This window comes from Tiliqua scincoides, chromosome 3 (genome assembly GCF_035046505.1).
Source record: "Tiliqua scincoides isolate rTilSci1 chromosome 3, rTilSci1.hap2, whole genome shotgun sequence".
Classification (NCBI taxonomy): Eukaryota; Metazoa; Chordata; class Lepidosauria; order Squamata; family Scincidae; genus Tiliqua; species Tiliqua scincoides.
In genome coordinates this window covers 47,042,868-47,055,495 of record NC_089823.1, presented here as the reverse complement: position 1 = coordinate 47,055,495, position 12,628 = coordinate 47,042,868, and the positions used below count along the sequence as shown (strand labels likewise).

Here is a 12,628-nt window from a genome sequence, read left to right as displayed (position 1 = left end):
CACCATATGTGGGCATTAAGTCCCAAAGCCACACACACTCACATCACCAGGATATAAAAGGAGAGCTCTTACTCAGGCTCAGCTCTCACTTTCTGCAAGTCAGTAGTTGGTGTTAGCAGGTTCTCACTCTGAGAGGCCAACCAGAGTGTTAGTCTTCTGGGTTGGTAGCATCAGGCCTTCCTTCCTCCCTGCCTTCCTTCCTTCCTTCAGGCTCACAGTTCTCAGAAGCCCCTGGAACCGTCAGTCTCTATCGCTGGATGTCATCTGTTAGTCCCCTTGCTTTGGTACTACCTTTTTTGTTCTCTTTCTCTGTTCCTAGAACAAAATCCTTGTTGAGTTTGTGAGTATCGTTTTGGATTGTTCGGCCAAGTCAGCATTCAATACAAAGGGGTCCAGGACACAAACCATCTTGTTTGGGCTTCTTGGCTTACAATGGGGCAATGTAAGGAAACATTGTTTCTTTACCTTGGGGTTTCATTGTGACTGCATTGGTGCTGGGAAGTTGAATAGGATTGGGCCCTGAAAAGTGAATATCTGGAGTCCTCAGCAGCCTAACTTTATGAGAACACAAGATAGCTATTTCCTTGGGCGGAATGTAATTATGTATATCCCACATTTCTTTTCTCATGGAACTCAGTGCAGCTTAACTGTGAATCCAATCCAGACACTAACCACAGCTATACCTGCTTAGGTTCAGCAAGGTAGTGTATAATGTGCACTCCAATAAACCCTGTATGATATGTCACGTATCTTGAATTATGTAAAGGGGAGGGGTTTGGACAAACAGCAAGTCTGAGCCCAGAAAGGCCCAGCGCCAGTTCAGAGCCCAATCCTGGGCTCCTAGTGCCAGCCCTAGACTGGTGCCAAGTGTTGCAAACATGCCATAAGGAGCGCTCACAATGCTCAGCGCTGGATCAGCACTGGCACCAGCTCAGCACCAGTCCGCACTGAGCCCAGTACCAGTCACATGCCACCTGGAGCAAGGGGAGAGCTCCAGGTGGTGGACAAGTTTGTCAGGGTGGGGGGAAGGTGGGAGCTCTGCTCCACCGTATCCTGAACCCCATGTCAGATCTTGCAGCCCGACATGGGGACTCAGCTCTGCGCCAGCGAATAGCTGGCACGCACTTGAGTAGCCCCATTGTGGGGCCTGTGCCCTCTCCCAGGGAAGGGACAAATGTCCCCTTCCCCTGAGGAGATGCTGGCAGCTGCTCAATGCACATAGGATGCAGCAGCAGTCGTTTTGGTGTCGCTGCTCCTCTGAGCTTCAGGCAACTCAGGATTTGGCTGCCCCTCGGCATCCATACCACAAGCATCCATCCCCACTGCCCCACCACTTGCTTGTGCTTCTTTCTATTTCTCTCTCTCTTTTTTAAAAGGCCTACACCATCAGTCAGTTGAAAAAAATAAACTGGACATATCCATCACACTTAGTGCTCCAAGCATGTCTCCACTCTCCCTTGTACAGATTGCCTTTGATGTCATCCGGCCCCAAATGGTTCCAGACCTCAAGGAGGAATTGAGATGGCAGCAACAGCATCTCTTCCGAATGTGGCATTAGCCAACAGGCTGGCACTGTTCTCCTGCCCTGCCTTGGGATGGAGCAAAGATGCTCCTGCACATAATTACATTAACAGTTTGAGTGATATTCCTATATTATGTCATATTAAAATATGATATAGATTTTTTAAACAAATTTAAATAATTTTTTGTATGCATGTAGCTTTTTTGCCCTGTATCCTTTAGTGGTTTGCTAATGGTCTCCTTACACCATCTATTAATGAATGATTTTGTTGAATTTGCTCCCTCAAGGTATAAAGGCTTATTGTTTTTTTCACATTTTAAATACAGATCTTCAATGTGCCATTATGATTCTATTCCTACTACGCCAGGGTGACATTGTTATTTTGTTACTGTGTTGGTTATTAATGCTCCATTCTGCATATGTTCCAGAACCCCTAGTGGATTAAAAAAAAAAAATCTGTGGATTAAAAAAAATGTGGTGAAATAGATTTAAAGACCCATTCCAGGTTTCTTGCCCCTCCGTTGCTCCTAATGGAATTAGGTCTTGCCTCAACATCTGCAGGAGTTTGATTCTGGGACTTCCTACTGATACCATAAAATGTGTTAAATAAAAAACAGTTTTAAAAAATAAAATAACAAACTGTGACCCTTTACAATTGTGGTTTAAAAACAGCTTTTTCTTACTGTTGTAGATAGGCAGTCAGCAATTAGATATGCAAAGGACCCCCTGCCTTTGTCTGGCTCAGCTGAAGAATGGAATGATCGCTTGCATGACTGTCTCTCTACAAAAGTAAGAAAAGCAGTTTTTAAAACTAAAAGGATGCATTTTCCCCCTTCTCCAGGGATCAGCACATTCCTTCTCATTTGCAATGGCCATTCCTGTTGAGTCAAATCCGTGTATAAAAAATCCGTGTATAACAAGGTTGAACTTTTACTTAGAAACAAGACTGTAGATATTTCAAAGACATCCAAAGCCGAAAAGCTAGTGGATACGTAAGCATAATCTTAATTAACAAAAATTGACAAGCTTAAATATTTACAAAACTACTTCCTGTGGTACCAAATAAATTCTACCAAATTACAGTTTGCTTGATTGGCATGTGTGACTGTAACTTGTCTTTATCTGTCAATAAGAGGATATTCAGAGATATATTTTTAAAGATTCAGTTAACCTTTTATAGGAAAAATTAGTGTGACTACTATCACCTATGTTTGTTATGTGAATGACAACTGCAAAACAAATTTAAAATAATTGCTATTGCCATATTCATTTATATATATATTGAACAAAAATAACCCTGTGTTGGTTTATCGGTTTATATTTCATAGGCCAGATCCTGTATTATGGACAAAAGATGGTGGAGAATTACCAGATCCAGAAAGAATGGTTGTCAACGGTAGGGAGCTAGTCATTAATAGCCTAAATAAAACGGACAATGGAACATATCGATGTGAAGCAGAAAATACAATTGGGCTAAACAGTGCAGAATATGTCCTAATTATACATGGTGAGTACATCTCCCTGTACTTTTTAAAAAATAGTGTGGATTGACATGTGGTTTGATTAGTTTTTTGTTGTTGTTTTTATTAAACTTTTTTAACCCTTTCTAAAAATTAAATTTGGCTGTGTTTCAGTTGTAACATTTCATAAAGTGTCAGAATGTTGACTGAATCAAAAATAAGAAAATGCTATGTTGAATTACAGTTGCTTTCATAAATGGGATGCAAAAGTGGAGAAAATATCTTAGTTCTGTATAAAATGTATTCATTTTCTGAATGTGAATATATTCATATCCATATTTTCTAACAATGGACTGGATTCGTTTTCAAATTACTTCCACAAAAAAGATTGGGAAAAGAATTAAAATGAATATTTAGGACAGGAAATCCAAGATTTAGAAATATAACATCAATGATCTCTTTTATAGTTGCCCAGTGCTAACTACAAATACAAGCGGTAGACTTTGCTCATTTGGAAGAAATACCACTATAGTTAAACCTGCAAATTTACAGTAGCAGGACTTACAAAGCCTCATACAAGATTATGTAGATTCTGGATTGAAGATTAAGCACAGAAATATGATAATTAAAGTGAAGCAGAGCTCTAGCTGCCTTGTGTTTAGTTTAGAAAGAATGGTATATTTGCCTTACTGTGATATCTTTTTAAATGTTCTTGATCTAGAGTCATGCAAAATTCTTTCTTCAGACTTAGTGCATTTAAAAAGAAAAAACGTTGGTGTGCAAAAATCATGTGGTTGAAAAATATTAATTGTAATTTTGTAAGTACTTCATGTGGAGAATTTTCCCTTTTTTATTTTAATGTTGGTGTTTCAGGATTGCTCACAGCATGATTCACCAGGTAGCTAACTTACCTTTATGTAGTTAGTTCACATTTATAAGTACTTCTTTAAGCTACTTTTTATTTAGTCATTGCAGGCTCTATTGTTGAACTGTAATTTATCGAAACCACCCCATGGATTAATGCTGCTCATGCTGCTAGATAAGTGCTGTGAAATTTATCATTCGTTTACCTAGGATTAGTGGCATAGGTAATGACAGGCTCATTGAAATTGTGAGGATTTATTACTCAAGTTCAGTGTTTTCAAATGGAAATAAATAAAATCAGCAAATATTGGTTCTTTCCCTTTAGAACTGTGGTTCGCAACTTTTTTTTGCACTGGGACCCCCTATTTAAGTCCAACAACCTGTTAGGACTCCTAGAGTTAGAATTGATGTAATTAAGCAGGAAGTGATGTCATTGTGCTGGCAGGGCCGTAAGCGGTAACATTAAACAGGAAGTGATTGTTTTTAATAAATCACATTTTTTCAAAGTTGAAAGAACTCCAAATCCTTTTTAGAATGATCCAAATACTTTGTCTCTAAGTGACGTTTGAGTTTTGAGTTCAGTGATTAAGGGCGCAGTCCTGCCCTTGACTTGGGCCGGTGCAACCCTTGCTTCTGGCTGAGCCACTTGTGGCCACAATCCTGCTTGCTTGTTCCAGCACAGGATAGGATTGCACCCTAAGAGCCCAATCCTATGCATGTCTGCTCAGAAGTGCGTTCCATTAGAGTCAATGGGGCTTAGTTCCAGGAAAGTGTGGATAATATTGGGCTGTGATTCAGTAATTGATTCAGCACTGAGAATGTTGCGCATAACACATTGTGGCTTCTCTGTGCCATTGCTGATCAAAGCGGTACAGCCACAGTGGTACAGGCTAGTTTTCCCTGCAGCCAGAAGCATTGAAGAAACAGCAGTTTAAAAGGGAAGCCTCTTCCCTAGCCAGAAATTCCCACTGCTAACTTTTGCAAAGGGGCCCCAGCAGGTGCAGGGAGGACAATATTGTTCATAAAGGTAGTAAAGAAAGCATACTTACCACCAAACAATCACAAATGGTCGTTCCAAAAACTACTGCTAATGCTTAGGCTCTAACTGCCTCTCTCTCCAACCTCACATTTTCACTAACCATGTTCTTAAGCTCTACCTTTCAAGGTGGCAGCAGGTGGTTGCTCAAAAGAGTCTTCCAAGATCGTGATGCCAAGCCCTCTGCAACCCCCTGAAAATCAGGTCATGACCCCCGTGAGGGTCCAATGCTTTAGAAATTCCTCTTATTTTGTTATAACATGTCTATACTTCGGTTGAAAAATGCACAAAGAAGAGTACAACAATAACTTTCCCCCTAACTAGATGACAGAGAGAATGGTGACAATGAAATAAAAACACTTAACACCACTGTCTACAATTTTCATTTTTTGTAAACAAACAAAAAACACCAAAATGCATCCGTTTTCTCCCAGTTCTTCCTGCAACCAATAATATTGCTCAACAGCAACAATAAAAAATTGTTCTGCTGCTTCAGTCATTAGACCTATTCTTGGGTATATTTGGGGCTCTGATTTCAAATATGACATCAACTGATGTGCAGTTGAATCAGCATAGAAGACGGCTATGCTGAATCTCCAAAACTAGAGCTATCAGGGCAAAACCAATGGCATTTTTTGAATCAGCACCCCAAATGTTTTCAAGAATATGTCTAACTTTTAAGTAACCAAAATGTGTGTTGGGCTGTGTGATTAAAAACAGTGTGAACAATAAATTGTAAAACATTAAAAAAAATGAGCATAAAAGTCAGAAAAAAATTAAGATATACTATATATGTCAGTTCCCAATTCCATCATACAGGTGGTGCCTTGGTTTTCTGCAGGGATCTGTTCCCAGACTGCCCCCCCCGTGGATACTAAAAAACCATAGCTATGCTATGGTCACCTCCAGATGCTCCAGATGAGGCCTGAGGAAGTTTTCATTGGCCTCAAAAAGCCTTCTAATGCCTCTGGGAAGCCTGAGAAGGTCACTTCCGGTTTTGCTGGGAAAGCCCACACAGGTCCCACAAAGACCTTATAAGGCCTTAAAACATCACTTCTGGTTTTGAGATGTCTCCCAGAGGCCTTAGAAGACTTTCTGAGTCCCGCGGAGATTTCCACAGGCCTCAGAAGAGCCTCCAGAGGCTTCACGTTGGGCCGAATCTGGCTCAACACGGGTCTGGAGGACTCATGTTGAACCAGATCCACAGATACAAAATCTGCAGATAAGAGGCTCAGGGTGTAATCCTAAACCCTTATGTCAGTGCTTTCCAGCACTGTTGGGTATCACTCACAGAGGCCTCCTCAAAGTAAGGGAATGTTTGTTCCCTTACCTCAAAGTTTCATTGCCCATCAGTGCTGGAAAGCACTGACATAAGGATTGCGCCCTCAATCTCTACTCTGTTGACCAAAACAATAGCATTGGGGGGAAAAAACTATACAGGGATTAGAGTATTAAACTATGCATAATGGAGCAGGCATGAACCCAGTGGCTGGAGGCACTGTAGCAGGGAAAAAGTTAATTTCTCTTTCAGTGTGTCCTTGAGTGGAATCTCTGTACTTTCTTCACAAGCACACACATACACACTTATAGGTACACTACTATAGTGAGGGCAACTTCTGCCCTCCACCACCAACACTGGGGGTGCAGTACATCTTGGAACACAGAGCATCCAGAACTGCATGCAAGCTCAGCATAAGAACATAAGAAGAGCCCTGCTGGGTCAGGCCAAAGCCCCATCTAGTCCAGCTTCCTGTATCTCCCAGTGGCCCACCAAATGCCCCAGGGAGCACACAAGACAACAGACACAACTTGCAGCCTGGTGCCCTCCCCTGCATCTGGCAGTCAGAGGCAGTCTGCCTCTAAAACCAAGAACTTCACTGGTCCCTGCAGCATAGAAGTCTTCCTTGCACACCAACCCCATTGATCATAATGATGGGTACTTTGCGAAATAGTAATAAAATGCCTTGAGACCGCTTTTGAATAGTTAATGATAAAAGCATGAAGAAACAAGAAGTGGAGAGTTTTCAGAAATGTTTCATAATCACACATTTAGCTAAATGATGGTATTTCAAGCTCTACCATTTTCATTCCATTAGGCAGCCGTTGTCCTAGCAATGTTTATGAGTCTTTTTTGTCTTTTACTGCTACTCAGCTGCTTGCACCCTATTGATCTGATTATCCCGCTCAATGGGAGTCAGAGAGATACTTCATTATCAAGATTCTATTGTGATGGTTAAGTTTGATTATTTGGTTGTCTGTGCATGCACATCTTTCATATTATCTTGTTGAAAGTTGGCCTTGGTAACATTTTCTTATAATGGAAATTGGAGGTTTTTTCCTAATTAGATTTCTGCAAATAGCGATTTAGAACTCAAGAGAGTAATTGAAGGAATATATTTCTGAATCCAGTAGTCCTGCAAGTCTTCTGAAATAAGATAATGTTGAATGTTCCATGTTTTTTAAACTTTAGGTCATTAGCAGTGTTTGATATAAAATGGTTCTTCCGTATGGTTTGATTAATACAGATAATCTGTGACAATTTCCTACTTTTTGAGCAATGAGATTAGATATAGAGTTTTATGAAGTGCACCAAGTAGGAGAGAACTTTTTTACCTCATCCTCTTGCTTTGCAGTTTGAAAATTGAAGAAAGGGTTATGCCATTTAATAGAGGGCATATATTTCCTTATCTGCATTTTGCACAAAAATTGTCTCTTAACATTTAATATATTCTTCCACTGCAGAGTTAATAACCACCATGGCTGGATAAGGGCATTTATTATAGTCTCTTCCCCTTTGTGAGTTCAGTTTAAAGGGACTAAGCATAACAGAAGAAATGCAATTCCCCCCGCCTCCAATATGCCAAGAACATTTATTGAGCTACAGGAGGTTTGGGACTACACATCTACTATTATTATCATGTTCAACACACTTGCCATACACTGGGAAGCAGAGTTTACACATGTCCAGTTGGACCTAAATGATCTCCTCCTTATAAAGTCTTATAAACTGCCTAGGCCCGCCCTGGATGTGCAGTTGTTCTATGGCAAAATTTATTCATGGATGCACAGAAGGGGGATCATGGGGACCCTCAATGATGCAACATCATAGTTAACCCCCTCAGTTCATGGAGGTTCATGCCTGGATGGGTGCCTCCATCACAATGGTCTTCCTCTCCATGAAGGTACTCATCATGTTATGGGTGAATCTCCCATCTTTATTTTCCTTTTTATTCCCGGTTATGCTGTTTTATGGACTCTGATATCAAGCAGTGTTACCACTTACTACAATTTCATATATCCACATCAAGGAACTGTTTTCCCTGAACCCCTCTGCTCAAAATGGACAGTAAAACAAGTCATGTTTCCAATAGACTTTGGTCAACCCTCAGACTTGTTTGTTTATGTTCTCCCCGCCCCTCTACAGTCACACATCCTGGAAGGAAAACAATAATCTCACTTTGTGTCCGAAGGATAATGCAATTTTGTAATCATGTATTTTTAATTGTATCTACAGTTTATATTTACTTTCTGAATGCAATTCCAGTAACTTTTGTGCCTTTTACCAAAATATTGAATTATATCTATGTTTTACATTAATTTATATAAACCTCATTTTAAGTTCCTAGACATCATCTGTTATCAGGGTGCTAACCAATATTTTTAGCTAACTGCTAGCTCTGTTAACCTACATCCTGCCTGATTAAGAGGAATTACCTTCATTCATACACAAGTTACTCATTTACACATTAAAAACAAATATCCCAAGTTACACATTTATCCTCAATTTGCCTGCACATAAGCAACTTTTCAATATCCTTAAATAGCCTTGCAACACCTCCTTGGATTACATGGACTTCAACCAGCCAAAGCTCTAATGCAGGTTTGAGTACACCTATAGGTATGGGCAGTCCAAAATGGTAATTTAGAAATATGGTGATATAATGCGAAATTGGGCTCTTGAAGCCATAAAACACGATATCCTGCTGAATCCACGAAATAACCTGAAACTGACCTTTTGAACAGCCTGCTAATCATCTGCAAAGCATCTGTGGAGCATTTTGAGTGCTTACAGGCAATTTCCGAGCAACTAATTAATACTCTTTGTTCTCCATTTCCTTGGTTACATTTCTCAGCAGCACGGAACTATGCTGCTATCTCTATAGCGGCTTTATACTACTTTATACTACATAGCATGCTACTGAGCATGCTCTTAAATTCCCAGGCCTGAAGACCCAGACCAGAACAGAAGCTGGTTTACAGTGCTTCTGTGTTTATCTCAGAAGGTATTTAAAGTGCACACTTTTTGGTGTGCAGTTTTTTTCAAAAGCAACTCAATACTATGTTCAGTTCTGTTGCATTAAGTGGACATGCCAGAGTGATCTCTGCCAACAAAGGAGGAAGGAACTATCCTCTGCCACTGTGCTAAGTGGGGGGGGGGGGGGAGCCAGGACTGGGATTCTTTGAACTCTGGTTCTGAAGTGGAGTTCTACATTTGTTTTGGAAGAATTGTAGAAATCCAAATGCTTTTCTGCAGTTTCAAACCTTTTTTTTTATTATTTAAGCAATTCAATGCAGTGTTCAATTCTGTTGCTTCAAGTTAGGCTTAACTGGCATGCTATATTGTGAAATTGGTTACTGTTGGCTGGTTAGCCAGCTGCCTTGAACCTTAAGTTTAAATAAAGTGGCCCATTTTACCTACACAACTGTCTTGTGTCATTTTTCTGTGTGTGTGGGGGGGATTTTATGCTTGTTATGCCTGTGACTATACCTGCTGACAGTATACTACCTATATTACAGTGATTAGAATTGATAAAAGTGCTTTAAAATTGACAAATTTAATTTTTGAATAAAAACACATAACACCACTTTCAGCAATTTTTATTTTTGGATAACACAGAAATCCCCCCCCCCCCGAAAAAAAACATTTTAGACTGCTTCTACTTATAGGGGACCACAGCGTAACAGAATAGGGTAAGTAAAACTTTAGCTTTCTTTCCTCTCTCATCACATCATGCCATCCTTGGCATGACTGCATCAGCAGGGGAGGAAAAGGATAGGATTGGGTCTTAAAAGACACCTTTATTTAAATGTACTAATTATAATAATGCAATACTATGATAAATATATTTTAGTATAACATGTAGTTTAAGAAAACATAAATAGTTTACAGATGTATCACTGCTTTTCTCCTGTTTCAGTTCCCTTTTTTGCGGAACCTTTACTGCTTTATGAAGTTCAGATTTAAAGTAATTTACTATTCTTCTGAAATGATCTTGCCCGACAGCTGTTTTACCACTAGCAATTGAAAGAGGCTTTGCATATGTTTTGCTTGCTCTATATGTTCACAGCATGGTCAGTTTTTAGTATATTTTTCTTCAAACGCTGTGTCCTCATTCTCATTGGAGAGTGGTTTTACTTTACTTTAATCAGATGTTTTTTGAGGTTTGCAGGCCCATATCTGTGGAAGTTCTGTTCCGGAACCCTTCGCGGATAGCTGAATCTAGATATGGGGGGGTGCCCCCACCTTATGGAGATGAGGGAAACTGCATTCCCCTCCCTCTGGAGGGTGTCCCGTGCCCCCCAGAGGTCATGTGGGACCTCTTGGGCCTCAGATTGCCTTATAAGACAATAAAAACGTCACATCCGGTTTTACGATACACAGGCCAACAGACATTTTGCTTCCTTAAATGTTACACCAATTCCTGGGTATTTTTGGGGTGCTGATTCCAGAAATGGCATCCATTTTGCCCTATCACGTCTAGTTTTGGAGACACGGCATAGCTTCTTTAGCGAATGGTTCAAGCAGCTTCCTCATGAGGAAGCTACACCATGGCTTCCTCATGAGGAAGCTGCTTGAACCATTCGCTAATGCGGCTATACTGTATCTCCAAAACTAGATGCGATAGGGCAAAACGGATGCCATTTTTTGAATCGGCACCCCAAATTCATATCAAACCACCATAAAGTTTGGGAAAACTTTTCTGACCCTCAGTTTTGTAGGCCTGTATAATTTTTTTTTCTCCATAACAGTCATTCTGAGGCCCACAGAAGCAATGGGTGGACATATGCGGCCTCTGCGAAGCTCAGAACACCATCAGGAGATGAGGGGAGCACAGCTCCCCTCGCCTCCAGAGGGGGCGCGGGTGTCCCGTGGATCTGATCCGCAGTTAAGTGAAATTGCTGATATGGCATCCACGGTTACAGGGGCTCCCTATATCACTGTTTTCTTCACAATACCAACATTCCCTTCTCTGAAACAATGACCATAGCAACAGCAGTTGCAGAGCTTGTCAAAAAGACATTAACTTTTGAACATTTTGCAGCACTTTTAGCATTAAATATGCTTCCTTTTTGAACTTTTTAGCATTTGGAGCACATCTGATTGCCCTAAGACTTCCAGTTGTTAGAGGAACCGTGGGCATAGAACTGCTTCTACTTTGATTGGATCTCTCATTTCAGTTAGCTTTCCAACTGGCCTTGGGTCTGCCTGTTTAAGAGGTCTGGGGCAAGTCAATCTTGGTTTATTCTTGATGTAAAGTCTCAGGGGAATTGCATATATACTGGCTGTCTCCATAATCTATAGACCAGAAAAGGGAAAAAAGCTTGGCAACACATAATGCAGTCTATGTGAATCCCCAAAGTAGATGAAAACAAATTATCTCCTTCTGTTTTATTTGACGTTTTTTAAAAAAATCTATTTAAAAACAATCATGCAAGATGCAGTTGGACCTTCCCCATTTTCTCATAGGACAAAAAGCTTGGGTTAAGGGGAGGAGTGGGAGGGGACTTTATCTCCTGCTTTGTCCCAAATTGTTGAGTTTTCCTATTCTTGTGCTAAGACAGAAGGCTCTTTAAATCCAAAATGGAAAGTTATCTCAGCCTCTTACCATCAACTTTTTGCACCACTTACCATCTCATTCAAGATGGGCAGAGGTGCAAAATGGTCTCATGTCCTCTGGATGAGGAAATAGAGGAAAGGGACAGGAACTGAAGTTTTATTCTGCAGCCTGTCTCCTAGTCTCCACAATCCTGTCTACTGTATTCTGAAAAACACATTTAGTGGAACTCAACACAGTGAAATGAGTACAGTGGACTCTCATTATCTGCGAGGTTTCTGTTCCTGGACCCCTCAAAGATACTGAATTCCACGTAAAACCAAATCATGCAGATTTCAGGCACCATTGAGCTTTGGTCATGTCTAGAGCAGTTCTGAGTCCTGTGGAGACTGCGCGCAGCCTCCACAGGCCTCAGAATGGCCTCCAGAGGTCCTAGAAGACCAGTTGAAAAACAGAAGTACCCTTCTCTGGAGGCCATTCTGAGGTTTGTGGAGGCTGTGTGTAGCTTCCATGGGGCTCAGAAGAGCCTCCAGACACAACCGGAGCAAGGCTCCAGTCACCTCTGGAGGCTTCAGGTTGGACCAAATCTGAATCAGCTGGGGTCTGGAGGACCCGTGCTGAGCAAAATCCATGTATCCAAAATCTGTGGATAAGTAGGCTCAACCTGTACTTGAGGGGGAAATTCTGAGTCTTCTGAGGAGAATCACAGATAAGGCTGAACTGGGTAGTGAGGCAAAGAACCCATTTCCTCAAATGGAGAAAGGAGTGTTACCTGAACAGCCCTTTATTTCCTTTTATTTCAAAGTGTGCAGGACACACACATTTTTACACATGCACAGTGCTGAGTGCTTGTATGAACCAGGCCAATGACGTGACTGTTTCCTGGACTGATTGAAAGAGGTGTCAGATC

General features: G+C 40.8%; 1 protein-coding gene across 2 annotated transcripts in view; it reads left to right on the top strand.

Annotated features, from left to right (window-relative positions):
• Window positions 1–12,628, top strand: part of CADM2 (cell adhesion molecule 2) — a 149,575-nt gene that overhangs the window by 70,312 nt on the left and 66,635 nt on the right. For both annotated transcript variants that reach the window (XM_066620758.1, XM_066620757.1), the window contains exon 5: window positions 2,851–3,029. In XM_066620758.1, the coding sequence (XP_066476855.1) occupies window positions 2,851–3,029 (179 nt within the window). The remainder of the gene's footprint in view (window positions 1–2,850; window positions 3,030–12,628) is intronic.